This window comes from Triturus cristatus, chromosome 3_1, assembly GCF_964204655.1.
Source record: "Triturus cristatus chromosome 3_1, aTriCri1.1, whole genome shotgun sequence".
Lineage (NCBI taxonomy): Eukaryota > Metazoa > Chordata > Amphibia > Caudata > Salamandridae > Triturus > Triturus cristatus.
This window is the reverse complement of record NC_140583.1, coordinates 509289348-509305819: the sequence shown is the minus strand read 5'-3', so window position 1 is coordinate 509305819 and position 16472 is coordinate 509289348. Positions and strand designations below refer to the sequence as shown.

Sequence of the window (16472 nt, the reverse complement as noted above, 5' to 3'; positions counted from 1 at the left end):
AATTTATTTAACTAGGACTGCCAGTTGGAGCACAGCCTGTGAAAAGAAGTGCAAACCTTTTGGTGTTCACGGTAATGGCGGGTGACTGTGCCATGAGCTGCTTCCGCTTCAATAGTCTTTCCATCTGGGCAAACCAAGACAGAAGTCATCAATCCCAGGGAGCCAAATCCTATGAGAGAAACCCAAACAAAAAGAAAACATGAACACTAACAATTGGTCTCAGTCTGGCTTTTTTGAATGTCAAGTAGTCCACTAACCAGATTCATCACATACGATTACCACCATTGCCAAAATAATGACAAATATTTAATTTTCAAGTGTAACATGGAAAAAATACATTGCACAGGAGAATCTGGTTTCAAGGTTCATGATTGCTTTGCTTAGTGACAAGCGGACATTACACAGAGTGCAGCCCAAAGGGTCTGCCGGGCGACAGTAAAAGCTGCAAAAGCACAAGATCGCAGCAGTATAGGTTCCCTTCTGCCCCCACACTAGACAAGTAGGTAATTTACCTTGAGCCAGGATGTCAGACTGCACGTCCCCATCATAGTTCTTGCAGGCCCACACAAAGCCGCCAGAGGATTTAAGTACCTGAGCAACCATGTCATCGATCAGGCGGTGCTCATACCAAATCTTTAGCTTCTCAAATTGTGGCTGGTAGTTCCTGGAAAAGAGAAAAACATCACCTTGTATCCTGAATGCTTATTCCGCACTATGTATTCAGAAAAGGCTACTTCGATTGATTTGCAGTTTGAGACTATTTTAGATACATATGATGCGCATTATTCTGCCATCGTATGACTGGGCTTTGAAAAGCATCTCCAATAACTTTGGAGCTATCAATTAGGATGTCAAGCTGAAGCCCACAATTCATTCCCCACATATACCATCTTCAGATAAATTCTATTTTTGAAGAGAACAGGACTCCAGCAAAGCCAGAAAACATCCCACTCAAAGATCATGGTTGAATGTATGGAGTCATTTTATTGGTCTCCGTAATACAACATCGGTCCCCCAAAAATACCCAAAGACTTTCACCAACCATTCTTGCTCACTCCCAACACAGTAGCCTTCCTGCACAACCAGCGGTACTGAACCCAGTACAGTTCCCACCATGCAGAGCCAATCGTCGATGCTAGCTGCATCATACGTCACACCACCCTTCTCATTTTGAAGTGAAATACTGGAAATTTGTGCCATTAATAAGACTGGGGTATGCCAGGAGTACACTCCTTGGAACTAATCCATATCTTACGCTAAAAGGACTTCATAAACTACATTGCCTCAGCTGATCTTCTACGCGACAACTGCATTTCTTCACCAGGACACATCAACCCTGGCCTCCACCTTGACCGCAATCCCCTTGTAAATGTAAATGTCAAGGTACTTATAGAGCGCACTGTCACCAGACGGCCACCTTGCGGTGTCGCCTTTGCGGTTTCCTGGCGCTGATACTCATACCGCTGTGGAACCCCTCCTGGCTTTCCCTGTGAAGTGTCCACTCCTGGGCACCCCCAGGGTGAAGCCAGGCATCCTTAGCGCTGTTGGGGCCGGTGTGGAGGCTAAGCAAGCTATTGCCCAGAGTTGCAGCGTGGGGCCCGTGATTAGAATAGGCACCGAGGCGAGAATAGACGGGTCCGAGGAAATTGAGCCCGAGCCCCGCCGAGGCGGGAATCGAACCCTGGTCCCTGGCCAGAACTCTGCTTCAGGGTCTGCCACTCTAACCATTGAGCCACACTCCTCCACCCTTCCAGCATCATCCAACCCAATCTACCATTGCAGCCTTGCTCTTCAGAGTACAGCCACATTAGAGCAATGCATGGAAAGAGTCTGGCAGGCGCCTTTGTGAGAAGTTAAACTAAGCAAAGTTCTCCAGCCCTAAGGTGGGATACGTACAATGGCCCATTTGACTCATTTTAGACCTGATCAAGAATATTAAATGGAGGCAGTTTAGACATAGCTGATGAGCACTTCTGCAAACACTGCATCCAATATGCCATCCAAGCCAATCTCTAAAAATCCAATAGCTTCAGCAAACAAGGTTTCATTTGTAGTTTTTTTACTTTGGAAAGATCACTCTTCGTTCATAAAGGACCATTACGGAATACAGTGCGGAAAGTAGCTATAGGTATGTGGGTCCCAAGAGGCACCCACTGCGCAGAGGTGGGCCAACTGAAGGCTTAAGCACACCTGGCTAATTAAACGGGTATGCAGTCTGAAGGCTAAGACAAAACATCCACAAGTGGAAACGAGGTCTAGGTAACTTTCAGAACAACATGGACTTGGTTTGTGTCGGAATAATCCAGGTCATAGGATTACTAGTTCTTGTGTAGCAATATTGGTATAGTTAGTATGCTGAGTGGCTTCTTAGTATGAATATGTAGAGCAGAAAAAAGCCAAGTCATGTGCAGGTGGGGTTCCCAGCCACCTGTGCATTGCCATCACCTTCGCTGCTAGTTTTAGGGCAAATGTATAGCTGCCATGGTTTCAGATTGCTTTTGTGTAGCAATTTTAGCATAATGATTAGTGTCATTCAATGACAGTGACACTTTCTCGTGAGCAAAAATAAAATTAAAACAAAAATCCAGCAATGACTACGAGGGAAACATAAATATCAGAAATTACACCCATTTGTGCAACGAGAAACTCTAAGAAGATCTTAAACCTGCTGCAAAGCACCGTAAATGGAGTGCCCTAGTAACCAATTTGTACGGTTAAACAAATCATGAGGCTGAAGACTCCTGCGACACTGCCGTGACGTCAGTGAAATTTCTGCGCTGATGGGTGAATCATTGTAGCCATCCGCAAGCTGAGCCAGCCTCCAAGCCTGCCACAAGCAGTGTGCAGACCACGAGCTGCCAGCTAAGCTTTGCGCAGTCCATGGAGGTGCTAAATTGCGGCACTCCGGAAGACAACGGAGGCGCTATAAATGTGGGTCAATGCATTTTAATGCAGCAATACTGACCGCCACACTGTAACGTGTTAGTGTAAGGCCTGTTGTGCGGTACTTGGCAGGGCTGCAAGTGGGGTACAGAAGGTCCAAGTTTATGGTTGCATTTAATGGGCGACAAGTAGGGCACTGGTGGGTGTCAATCATCAAATGAATTCAGCATCATGAATTGAGACACACAGTCTGTCCAGGCTCTGTCCCACATGGGACTCAACTGTGAAAAACAGGATGAGACTGGCCGTGGAGCGGGCCTGAACCAGCCTCATTAAAGTCACTTCTGAACTCAACTTAATTGTGCAGATACTGCAGACAGCGACTGCAATCCAGAGCTCTCAGCTGTCCTATATTTACTTACGTGGCTAAACTCAACTTTGCATACTACAGTCAGTGCGACTCGTGAACAATATTGCAGAAGTTCTCAGATATAACTTTAATTGGCTGAAGTGAACGCAACTTAAATTGTGTAGACTGCAATGCAGAGCTGCTCTCAGCTGTAACTTTAGGCTGAATGACGTGCTGTCACTCATAAAGTAAATTAGGAAGCCAAGGAGAAGATTAGCACAGCGAGTGACACACTTGACTTACCCTGTGTGATCTGAGAGCGCCACTGACGGTACTACAGGCCAGCCAATGACTTGCCCGGCATCACCCCAGGAAGCAACGCGATCAAGGATACCCCGACCGACTTGAGCTGCAGTGGCAGCGGAGGCGCGCGCATCACCGTACTGTCCGGCAGAATTTGCGGTCCGAATCTCATTTAAACGCTGGGCTGCATGGCCAGGACTGCCTACAACTACAGGCTCACGCCAGCTAACAACAAACTGTCCCGCGCTCGCAAGCAGTCAGCCGGGCCCACTTATGCCGCTGGCTATTGGGCAAATGGAAATATGCAAGTGAAGACTCTTGTGACACTGCCGTGACGTCAGTGAAATTTCCACAGTATCTGGTGAAACACTGGCTAGCCATAAGCTGAACTAGCAACAAAATGGTGGGGAGGACTGTACATATGAAAGAGGGTTGAGTATGCAAAAGAGGTCACCAGAAGGCTCTTGATCCATTTATGCTAGAGTAAAGCTGGTCTCAAAACACAACCAGACCTACCTAACGTTTTGGTAAGAAACATGGTGTATAGCACCCAACAAGGGTAAGTGACAAAGCAGGCCAAAGACAGTTCTAACTTCCAGCATCACTGGCAGAAACCCTGCGGATCCATGAAAGGAGGAATCCAAATGTAGATTCAAGAGAATGAAGAGGGATCCAGTGTATATTCTCTTGCACCAGATTAGTAGTTTAAGCAATTGAGTGAGAATGGAAGCTGCAAGGGAGTGAGGGATTCAGTAGTCGGTCGGTCGGTCGGGGGGGGGGGGGGTGGCCTTAGATTCGGCCACCTGCTAGGCCAGCAGATGGGAAAGGACTTAGTTACAGCCATCGAGTGATGTAGCAGAGAAGTCTTTTGTAAGGGTTGCAAATCTTAAGAGGCCCACAAACAGACCGTGGAACGGGCCCCATTCATGAATTTCTTTTAGTGGTGAACAGGTTTACAATTGGATGTGGGTGAAGGCCTGAACCTTGGGTGTGAACACTAGAATAAGTGGTCTTTGGTACAGAAGGCCTTTCCAGTCTACAGTGGGGAAAACGCAAGAAGTCTACATGCAACAAGAGACGGGAAGCCAAACCCAACAAGTAAGGGAATCAACTTGGAGTAACAAACGTGACTGGCTTTATTACCAGAGTAACAAGAGACGGTGAGTGTCGCAACCACGAATGAAAAGGTCAGGTTACAGGCACAAATTCTGTACAGACTTCAAACCAGAGGCATTAAACCGAAGAAGGTATAGTAGTGAAAGTGGTGAAAGTTCCTGCTGCAGACGTTGGGAAATGAAGGCAATAGATAGGCAGAAGGCCGGTGGGTGACTAAGCCGACCAAGCCAACTTGCACAAAGTGATATAGAGGCAAGCTGTAGGTAGGGGCAAGGAGAAGACGGTCATTAGCTTCCAATGCCAGATCAGTGCTGGCAATCAAAGCAGTTCTATAGTAGCCACACAGGATATACACCAAGAGAAAACCGGGGTTCCCAAGTTCCCCAGCAGGAGTACATAGAATTGAGGTGGGAGTTTTAGGTTGTTGAGTCTGATCTGAACAGAGGTCTTACTGTGTGGTTAAGTTGGCAGTGTAGATGTCTGTGCGACAAAAGGCAGGGCACAAATGAGGGGGGAGTAGAAGAGCTGTTGAATGGGCAGGGAGGTAAGAGCACATAAGACGGCTACATGCAGCTCTGTGTGGTGAGGGAATGCGACTGGAGTAGAAATAAAATTCTATCAGGATGAAGAGAAGAGTCCTATGAGTGTTTGAGGTGAACAATGGTTACAGTAAGAGCTGGTGCAGAGATAACTGAATTGAGTCGCAAGTGCACTGCTTCACAATTAAATTCTCCATTGCTCATTACCAATGAAGGCACGGTGGCAACAGAATACTGTTGATTAGTGAGGTAACGGATTATTAGGCAAGAACGAGTACGAGTTAGCAGCAACAATCAATGGTTGCGAAGTTAAACTTTTGACAAGATAATGCTAACCGTAAATTTATCAGAGGTTAGGCATGCAGTTGGCTGAACCAGGAATCCTCATGGCACTGGAATCGGTTATATTTACAAAGAATCATGCAGGTAGCTCAACTCACTTCTCATAAATGTCTTGGAAGATGTCCTTAAAACGCCCATCGTAGGCCTTCAGAATGGTATTCTTAGTGCTCATGTAGAGAGGCCACTGCTTTTGAATTGCATACTGGAAGCAGCTGTGTGCAAAGCCAGAGATGGACTGCAAATAGACAGGACAAGTCAACCACAAGAAAACTGAAATTTAACAAAGTCAGTCACTAGTACATTTAAATCTGGTATTCTAAGCACCCAACCCCTCCCCTCGAGTTCTCCAATTATCTATCTTCCCCCGCCCCCAGAGATATGTACACACATACATACACATTAGTGTTAACACCATGTGAAACAGGACAGTCAGTACAAAGATTAAACTACAGCCCACAAAACAATGGGTGCTAGAACACAACCAAATAAGCTCTGGAGTTGTCCGATGAGCCTTGGGTTTAAGGATCACCCTCAGAACACAAGACACTTACCTCATCTGTGTTGTACATGCCCATCCCTACACCTCCTGCCGGAAATTTGTACACCTCCCATTCCTTGGCTGCAGTGCCATCAGTTGGAGTGAAAACCATCTTGAAGGTGCCAGCTCGGTCCACTACAAAGTCTGTAGCTTTGTACTGTAATTAATTGTGAGATACATTTATATCAAAACCTTTTCACGGCAACATGTTCAATCACAACTCTTACTTCTAAATCATATTACCTGGTCACCAAAAGCATGTCTGCCAATCGTTATAGCTTGTGTCCAACCTGGAACAAGGCGCGGAATGTTCTTACAGATGATTGGATCACGGAAGACTGTTCCACCCAGGATATTTCTGATTGTACCATTGGGACTTTTCCACATCTTCTTTAATTTGAACTCTGATTAGAAAACAAGAAAAAAAATGTATTAGTGCATCAGGCGCCAAACATGGCTTTAATGTTTTGACCGTATTTTACTTGTTTGAAACTAGTTAATCGTTAAAAGGAGATTTGTCAAAGGAAACAATCGGAAAGCATATTTATAAAGACCAACTATCAAATACGGTTTAGTGGCTACATTAGGAATTGCACAGCAGGAATCTATTTTAATGACCTCACTATTTGTTAACATTGGGTGATTTGTTTTGGATGGTAATCTCTTTAAACGTCACCTTATCTTTTATACTCCTGCACATATTGTACGCGCTCAGAATTTTTTTTATAGCTTACATTATGTACCTTGGAAAAGTCGTGTACTTAAAGTATTTTATAAATTTACATATCTGAATTAATTTTGATACATTTCTTATCAACACCGTTTCCAACACTGCCAATTTCTCTGTACCAGCCCGAGCCCTGACCTGAGGAGCCGAGCATCGGCTTTTGAGCTTTATTCATGTGTTTTGGAGAATGACCCTCTAATGCTGGGGCCTCCCACCCTTTCTTCATCAAGAGCTGCTTACAATCAATGAAAATCACCCGAGCTACCAGTAAGTGTTGTAACTATGACCACATTAAAAAGATTACATTATTGGCCACTGTGGTCACCATAGTGCATCAGGCAGGGTTGCCACAGTAAGGTAAAACATTTCTCAATTTGACATGCTTTTATATGTGTAACACATCAGCCACAGCTGCAATACTCTTGGCACCAGGGACATAAGTCTCTCCAACTCCACATTGTTAGATCTGGGGGTCTCTAGTTGGCAGAGGTATTCACCTTAGACCAAATAGGGACCCTTGATTCCAGTCAGGGTACAGGGACACACACGGTAGATAACCCCTGCTCACCCTCTAGGTAGCTTGGCTCGAGCAGACAGGCTTATCCCCAAGGCAATGTGTAAGGTATTTGCACGTAGACACCACAATGACCCCTCCTCCGCACACCACAGACTTAGACCACACAGGTGAGTTATATCAAAAATAATATATCTTTATCTAGTTTCCGCAGTTGAAATCAAGCATCACAGGTTTACACAATAATCGCTTTCTTGGTTGGTCGGGATCGTCGGACGATAGTCTCTAGTCTCTTGCGTGATTCGATACTCACTGAGAATGAATCAGTTTGTAGGCTCTCGATGTTTTAGGCAGCTACGTTGCTCCGGCGGTGTCACTGTGCTCGTTGCACGAGCGCTCCTCGGGCTGTTCGATGCAAGGATTCCACAACTCCCTCGACGAGCCCCCAGTGACGATGTCGACGTCACCGGCGTCAGCCACTCACTGCGCGGCTTCGTAGAGCAGGGAAATACGACTCTCGGTCTGCTTCAGGCCTCCGGGTCGCGGCAAGGCACGTGCCGATGAGCACGTCGATCTTCTTGATGCGGCAACCGGTGTCAGGCCCGGCTCGGTGCGGTACTCTCCAGCAAGACAGAGAGCAGCCAGCCCACCTCACAGGCAGATGTCGAGAAGCTTGGTAGAACAGTCCCCGGTCCCTGCGGCACACAGCAGCGCAGGTGGGACACAGCAGAGTCTTGAGTTCTTGGCAACCTTTCTATCCCTGGGTTGCGAAACAGGAGGCCAGCTCTTCTCAGGCCCTTGGAGATTCAGTTGAAGACACAGCACACAGCAAAGTCTTGTTTGGTCAAGTGGATAGGGTCAGCACACAGCAAGACCCCTTCTCCTCCTCAGCTTCAGTTGCACAGCAGAACAGGTCAGCCTTTAGAGCACACAGCACGGCAATCTTCCTTTAGTTCTTCAGCGGTCCGTCTTTCAGCAGAGGTTCCTCTTGATGGTCGAATCTAAAAATCTGTTGTCAGGGGTCTTGTACTTATACCCCTAAAAGTCTTTGAAGTCTTTGTGCAAGTGGGTCCTGAGCCCGGTCTGATCCAGTTCTGGGTGTTGTTGGAGCACTTTGTTTTCCTGGTCTCTACATTCTTTTCAGAGTGAGGGGCAGAGTCGTCAGCCGCCCAGCAGGAGGTGGAGCCAGCGGAGTGGCAGGCAGGCACAGCCCTATTCAATCCCAGGTGCTATCTCCTCCCTCCACTCTCCTTGCGATTGTCGCCATTCAGCAGAGGGCTGACTCGGTCAACCTCCCGGGGGATCCCCAGCCCCTGTCACTCTCGAACCAGACAGTCAATCCACAAGCGCGCCCAGGCACACAGAAGGGTCAGACAAGAGAACAGCTACTCTCTAAAAAGTACTGTTCTCCAACTCAGGATTTAAAAACAATCTCTCCTAAAAGATGTGTTATCAAATGCTGAGCTCAGGGATATCAAACACTCATGTCTTATCTTGTTCGTATGAGAAGATAGGCGGATAGCCATCGGCACCCGCCTCCCTCATGTTAGCCTATGGAACAAGATAGCCTTGCAGTAGTGAACACACAAAATGGCCGGTGTTCACTACCAGAACATGTTACCTGCACTAGTACAGCTCTACCTTCTACATACACTGCACCCTGCCCAGGGGGGTACCTTGGGCCTTCCATAGGGATGACTGACGTGTATGAAAAGGGAAGGGTTAGGCCCGGCCAGTGTGGACACTGGCCAGGGGGACATGGCAGTCCGGGGACTGCAGGCAGGCCTGCGGCGGCAGGCCTGAGACACTGTTTTAGGGCTACACAGGTGGGTGGCGCAATCAGCGCTGCAGACCCCCTAGTAGCATCCGTCATCACCAGCCCTGGCACCCACAGTGCACTTTACTAGGGACTTCATGGTGATACAGATGTGCCAATCAGGTATATCCAATCAATGCGATATTTTACACAGGGAGCACTTACACTCTGGCACTGATTAGCAGTGACAGAGTGTCCAAAGCATCTAAACCAGCATATCGAAATCCAGCACAGCATCAAAAATCCAGGTAACAGAGGCAAAAGATAGGGGAAAAACCCACGCCAAGGATGTCAGGTCTAACACGTGTCCCCTCCAGCTGAAAGCGGGGAGAACTACCCACCCTCTTGGAAGTTCTCATCGCTAAGGCGGAAAAACCTGGACAGACCATCAGCATTGGCGTGCTCTGTACCGGGACGGTGTTCCACCGTAAAGTCCATTCCCTGTAGGGAGATGGACCACCTCAACAGTTTTGGATTCTCACCCCTCATCTGCATTAACCATCTGAGGGGCCTGTGGTCGGTCTGAACACGGAAGTGAGTCCCAAACAGGTAGGGCCTCAGCTTCTTCAGGGCCCAGACCACAGCAAATGCTTCCCTTTCAATAGCGCTCCACCTCTGTTCCCTGGGAAGTAGCCTCCTACTAATGAAAGTTACGGGTTGGTCCCCGCCCTCGTCGTCCATCTGTGAGAGTACTGCTCCCACGCCTTGCTCTGAAGCGTCTGTCTGCACTACGAACTCACTCGAAAAGTCAGGCGCCTTAAGCACCGGTGCTGTGCACATTGCAGTTTTCAGGGCATCAAAAGCAGTTTGACAGGCCTCGGTCCAATTCACTTTCCTGGGCTGATTCCTAGAGGTTAGTTCCGTTAAGGGGGCAACAATGGTGCCGTATCCCTTGATGAACCGTCTGTAATACCCGGTGAGTCCTAGAAAGGCCCTCACCTCTGTCTGCGTCTTGGGGGGTTCCCAAGCCAGAATGGTATCGATCTTCGCCTGTAGGGGCGCCACCTGGCCGCTCCCCACCTGGTGTCCCAAATACACCACTGATCCCTGCCCTATCTGGCACTTACTAGCCTTGATAGTGAGGCCTGCCTTCTGCAGCGCCCTCAACACTTCACAGAGGTGTTGCAAGTGTTCCTCCCAAGTGGAGCTGAACACAGCAATGTCATCCAGGTATGCGGCGCTGAATTGCTCCAGCCCGGTCAGTACCCGGTTGACCAGTCTCTGGAAGGTGGCAGGGGCATTTTTCAATCCAAAGGGCATGACTCGAAACTGGAAGTGCCCCTCTGGCGTTGAAAATGCCGACCTCTCCTTTGCCCCGTCAGTTAAGGCAATCTGCCAGTACCCCGAAGTCAAGTCGAAGGTGCTGAGGTACCGGGCAGCTCCTAACCGATCCACGAGCTCATCAGCTCTGGGGATGGGGTGCGCGTCAGTCTTGGTGACCGCATTGAGCCCGCGGTAGTCCACGCAAAACCGAAGTTCTGACGGGCCACCGGGTGTAGCAGATTTCTTGGGAACGAGGACCACTGGGCTAGCCCAGGGACTGCTAGAGGGCTCAATTACCCCTAACGCCAACATCCTGGAATCTTCTTCCTTGATGCTGGCCCTGACCTTGTCAGCTACTCTGTAAAACTTCTGTTTCACAGGCAGGCTATCTCCAGTGTCCACATCATGGACGCACCAATTGGTGACACCTGGTGTCAGGGAGAACAGGGAGGCAAACTGACCCAACACCTGGCGACAGTCGCTCTGCTGCTCTGGGGTCAGGGTGGGCGAGAGGACCACACCATCCACTGACCCGTCTTGCTCCTTGGTTGCCAGGAGGTCAGGGAGAGGATCACTATCCTCTTCCCCACCGTCGTCGGTAGCCATGAGCATCGTCACTTCAGACCTCTCGAAGTGGGGTTTGAGGCGGTTTACATGCAAGACTCTAAGGGGCTGCCTAGGAGTCTTCATGTTGATCAGGTAGGTCACCTCACTCTTGCGCTCTACCACCTCATATGGCCCGGTCCACTTGTCACGGAGCGCACAGGGCTCCACCGGCGCCATTACCCACACTTTCTGCCCGGGATGAAATTCTACCAGAGTGGTATTCTGGTCGTACCATCTTTTCATCTCCTCCTGGCTGGCTTCTAGGTGCTCCTGAGCGAGCTTCCTGAAGCGCTGCGTTTGGTTGCGGATGGCCAGCACATAGCTGAACACATCCTGGGGGGTCTTCCCACGGGATTTCTCCCACCCCTCCTTCACCAGTGTGAGAGGTCCTCTAACAGGGTGGCTATACAGCAGTTCAAAGGGGCTGAACCCTAAGGACTTCTGGGGCACCTCCCTGTAGGCAAACAACAGGCATGGTAACAAGACGTCCCACTTCCGTCTCATGGGCTCCGCTAGGCCCATAATCATACCTTTCAGGGTGCGGTTGAACCTTTCAACCAACCCATTTCCTTGAGGGTGGTAAGGAGTGGTGAACTTATACGTTACTCCACACTCCTCCCACAGAGACTTCATGTACCTAGAGATGAAGTTGGTACCCCGGTCGGAGACCACCTCTCGAGGGAACCCTACACGGGAAAAGATCCCCATCAATGCACGGCCCACCACGGGTGCTGTGATTGTCCTGAGAGGGACTGCTTCCGGGTACCGAGTGGCGTGATCCACCAAGACCAGGATAAACCTGTTGCCTAAGGCGGTCTTGGGATCCAGAGGCCCTACGATATCAATGCCCACCCGCTCGAAAGGGGTGCTCACTACAGGAAACGGCTGGAGGGGCGCCACGCACTTCCCTCCGCTCTTGCCACTGGCTTGACAGGTTTGGCATGACTTACAAAAGGTACCGACGTGCTTCTTCATCTGGGGCCAGTAGAAGTGGGTGACAAGCCTGTGATAGGTCTTGTCTTGCCCCAGATGTCCTGCGAGCGGCACGTCGTGAGCCAGACCCAGTAAGAAGTTCCTGAAGCGCTCGGGTACCACCAGCACACGGGCTGCACCGGGCTCAGCGAACTTAGGCTCACTATACAGTAAGTCATCTTCCCAGTAAATCAAATGTTCCTTGGACCCTAGGCCTGCTGCCTGGTCTGCAGCCTGCTGCCGCACACCAATGAGAGAAGGGCACTCCTGAGCCTGGCAGAATTCCTCCCTGGAGGGGCCACCCTCTTGCTGCCAATGGGTCAGCTCAGGCAACTCCCCCAGTTCGGCCACCTGCTCCCCTGTAGGTTCCAGGGCATCCCCCTCAGGTTCCGCTTCCTCCTGGACCGTGGGAACAGTGGGGGCCGGTTTCCCGCGCCCTCTGCCCCTTCCCCTCCTGGCAGGTTCCTGGGCCATCGTTCCAGGCTCCAGTTCTACCAATCCACCCTTACTGGCTGTCATGGCACGTGTGGATACACAGATCCACGCTGGCAGTCCTAACATCTCCAAGTGAGTTCTGTGCTCTACGTCCTTCCATGGAGAACTCTCCAGGTCGTTACCCAACAGACAATCTACCGGCAAGGCATCACTGACACAGACTTCCAAGGTACCAGAGACTCCCCCCCCCATGTAAAGGGAACACGCGCCATCTTGCAGAGGCGAACTGAAGTGTCAGCTGCCACTACTGGGCGGAGCACATTGGGAATTACTTGCTCTTCAGACACCCACTGACACCTGACAGATGTCACACTAGCCCCGGTGTCTCTCAGAGCCTCTATCTCCCTCCCATTGATGGTCACCTTTTGCCCGTATTTCTTAGTGTTAGCGGGTATCAAGGTATCCTGGACCATCTCTTGGTCTCCTAAAGAGACAAGGGTCATCATAGCTAATCCCGCTTCCCCACTGGAAATCAAATCCCCTCCCAAAGCTACACTAGCTAACCCTGGGACTGGAGCAGCAGCTGGTGCTGGGGGTTTATTGGGACATTTAGGGGCGATGTGCCCCACTTCCCTACAAGCATAGCAAGTAGGCGGTGGTCTGTTGCCCTTAGGGGGCCAAGACCTCTTCGGCTTGGGGGCTTGGGACTCCTTCTCCTGGGAACTGTTTTGGGGCCCTTTAGAGAACTCCTTACTGTTACCCTTGTCCTCCCCACCTTTCTGCTGGGGACCCTGTCCACCCTTGGCTGGCATACTTACCACCCCTTTGTTGACCCTGGTGCTAGTCCAGCGGTCTGCCTCTTTAGCAAGCTCGCTGGGATCAGTTAACTTGCTGTCTAAAAGATGCTGGCGCAGCTCTGGAACACAGACTACTCAAGTGCTCCCAACTAATCAAGTGACACAACCCCACATAATCAGTAACTTTGCTGCCCTTTATCCAACCTTCCAGTGCACGCGTGTACATACTCACACACTCCACCCACGTACTCGAATCAAGTTTCTTGAAGTTCCTAAACTTCTGTCGGTACTGTTCTGGTGTAAGCCCATACCTGAGGCATAAGGCCTCCTTCATTGTGGGGTAGGTTAAGGTCCCTGCTGCTTCTAAGGGTGCTAAGACATCCCTCCCAGAGGCCTCAAAATGCTTCCACAAACCCGCTCCCCAACTTTTCTCAGGCACTTCATTCATCTTCAAGGCAAGCTCATAGGATCTAAACCACGCATAGATATCCTCACCCCTCTGATAATTCTGCACCAAATCTTTCGGTATGTATACTTTACCCGCCTGTACTGGTTGTGCGCTGCCACCATTCGGACTGGACGCCACCTGTTTGGCTTTAATGTCCAGCTCCCTCATGCTCAACTCATGAGCCAACTGGAGTTTCTTCTCTTCTAACGCAAGAGCATTCCTCCTCTCCTCCGCCTCTTTCTCACTGTCAAGGCGCAGTTTCCTTTCTTCCGCTTGAGCTTTGAGTTTAAAAAGTTCAATCTCATGGGCTCTAACCCTCTGGTTTTCCTCCAGCTCCTCTGGAGAGAGGCTCCTACTGGAATGGGTGCTGCCAGCCCTCGACACTGGCCTGTTCACTGGCAGATCATCGGATCCAAATCCGTTCTCCGGTGTGCCATCCCCTTCCGTAGTTTCCTCGGTTGCGCCATTCTTGGCCTCCCACCAGGCCCTTAGAGCTTTCTGTAGCTCCGTCCTGTTGGCGCTGCCCTTCGCTGGGCATCCAAGCTGCTTGCAGAATTGCTTTAGGTGCTCCTTCTTGTACGTGAGCAACTTTTCTACTTCAAATTGCAATTCCGACTCCTCACCTACTCCATTCAGAGACATGATGCTTCGTCGATCCTCCAAGAATAGTCTTCGCAAAAAACTTCGTGCGATGCAACTGCTTACTAGATTAGTGATGTACGAAGAATCACTGCAGGTCAAGTGCAAATACTGGTTCTAATCCGCACCGTTGACCACCAATGTTAGATCTGGGGGTCTCTAGTTGGCAGAGGTATTCACCTTAGACCAAATAGGGACCCTTGCTTCTAGTCAGGGTACAGGGACACACACGGTAGATAACCCCTGCTCACCCTCTAGGTAGCTTGGCTCGAGCAGACAGGCTTATCCCCAAGGCAATGTGTAAGGTATTTGCACGTAGACACCACAATGACCCCTCCTCCGCACACCACAAACTTAGACCACACAGGTGAGTTATATCAAAAATAATATATCTTTATCTAGTTTCCGCAGTTGAAATCAAGCATCACAGGTTTACACAATAATCGCTTTCTTGGTTGGTCGGGATCGTCGGACGATAGTCTCTAGTCTCTTGCGTGATTCGATACTCACTGAGAATGAATCAGTTTGTAGGCTCTCGATGTTTTAGGCAGCTACGTTGCTCCGGCGGTGTCACTGCGCTCGTTGCACGAGCGCTCCTCGGGCTGTTCGATGCAAGGATTCCACAACTCCCTCGACGAGCCCCCAGTGACGATGTCGACGTCACCGGCGTCAGCCACTCACTGCGCGGCTTCGTAGAGCAGGGAAATACGACTCTCGGTCTGCTTCAGGCCTCCGGGTCGCGGCAAGGCACGTGCCGATGAGCACGTCGATCTTCTTGATGCGGCAACCGGTGTCAGGCCCGGCTCGGTGCGGTACTCTCCAGCAAGACAGAGAGCAGCCAGCCCACCTCACAGGCAGATGTCGAGAAGCTTGGTAGAACAGTCCCCGGTCCCTGCGGCACACAGCAGCGCAGGTGGGACACAGCAGAGTCTTGAGTTCTTGGCAACCTTTCTATCCCTGGGTTGCGAAACAGGAGGCCAGCTCTTCTCAGGCCCTTGGAGATTCAGTTGAAGACACAGCACACAGCAAAGTCTTGTTTGGTCAAGTGGATAGGGTCAGCACACAGCAAGACCCCTTCTCCTCCTCAGCTTCAGTTGCACAGCAGAACAGGTCAGCCTTTAGAGCACACAGCACGGCAATCTTCCTTTAGTTCTTCAGCGGTCCGTCTTTCAGCAGAGGTTCCTCTTGATGGTCGAATCTAAAAATCTGTTGTCAGGGGTCTTGTACTTATACCCCTAAAAGTCTTTGAAGTCTTTGTGCAAGTGGGTCCTGAGCCCGGTCTGATCCAGTTCTGGGTGTTGTTGGAGCACTTTGTTTTCCTGGTCTCTACATTCTTTTCAGAGTGAGGGGCAGAGTCGTCAGCCGCCCAGCAGGAGGTGGAGCCAGCGGAGTGGCAGGCAGGCACAGCCCTATTCAATCCCAGGTGCTATCTCCTCCCTCCACTCTCCTTGCGATTGTCGCCATTCAGCAGAGGGCTGACTCGGTCAACCTCCCGGGGGATCCCCAGCCCCTGTCACTCTCGAACCAGACAGTCAATCCACAAGCGCGCCCAGGCACACAGAAGGGTCAGACAAGAGAACAGCTACTCTCTAAAAAGTACTGTTCTCCAACTCAGGATTTAAAAACAATCTCTCCTAAAAGATGTGTTATCAAATGCTGAGCTCAGGGATATCAAACACTCATGTCTTATCTTGTTCGTATGAGAAGATAGGCGGATAGCCATCGGCACCCGCCTCCCTCATGTTAGCCTATGGAACAAGATAGCCTTGCAGTAGTGAACACACAAAATGGCCGGTGTTCACTACCAGAACATGTTACCTGCACTAGTACATGCTCTACCTTCTACATACACTGCACCCTGCCCAGGGGGGTACCTTGGGCCTTCCATAGGGATGACTGACGTGTATGAAAAGGGAAGGGTTAGGCCCGGCCAGTGTGGACACTGGCCAGGGGGACATGGCAGTCCGGGGACTGCAGGCAGGCCTGCGGCGGCAGGCCTGAGACACTGTTTTAGGGCTACACAGGTGGGTGGCGCAATCAGCGCTGCAGACCCCCTAGTAGCATCCGTCATCACCAGCCCTGGCACCCACAGTGCACTTTACTAGGGACTTCATGGTGATACAGATGTGCCAATCAGGTATATCCAATCAATGCGATATTTTACACAGGGAGCACTTACACTCTG

General features: G+C 50.1%; 1 protein-coding gene across 1 annotated transcript in view; it reads right to left on the bottom strand.

The window, feature by feature from the left end:
- The window catches only part of IDH2 (isocitrate dehydrogenase (NADP(+)) 2), a 45246-nt gene that overhangs the window by 11309 nt on the left and 17465 nt on the right, over window positions 1–16472 (bottom strand). Inside the window, exons 4-8 of the mRNA XM_085644408.1 lie at window positions 6314–6474; window positions 6084–6227; window positions 5631–5767; window positions 513–664; window positions 57–169 (exon numbers count right to left, since the gene is read on the bottom strand). Coding sequence (XP_085500534.1) covers window positions 57–169; window positions 513–664; window positions 5631–5767; window positions 6084–6227; window positions 6314–6474 — 707 coding nt within the window. The remainder of the gene's footprint in view (window positions 1–56; window positions 170–512; window positions 665–5630; window positions 5768–6083; window positions 6228–6313; window positions 6475–16472) is intronic.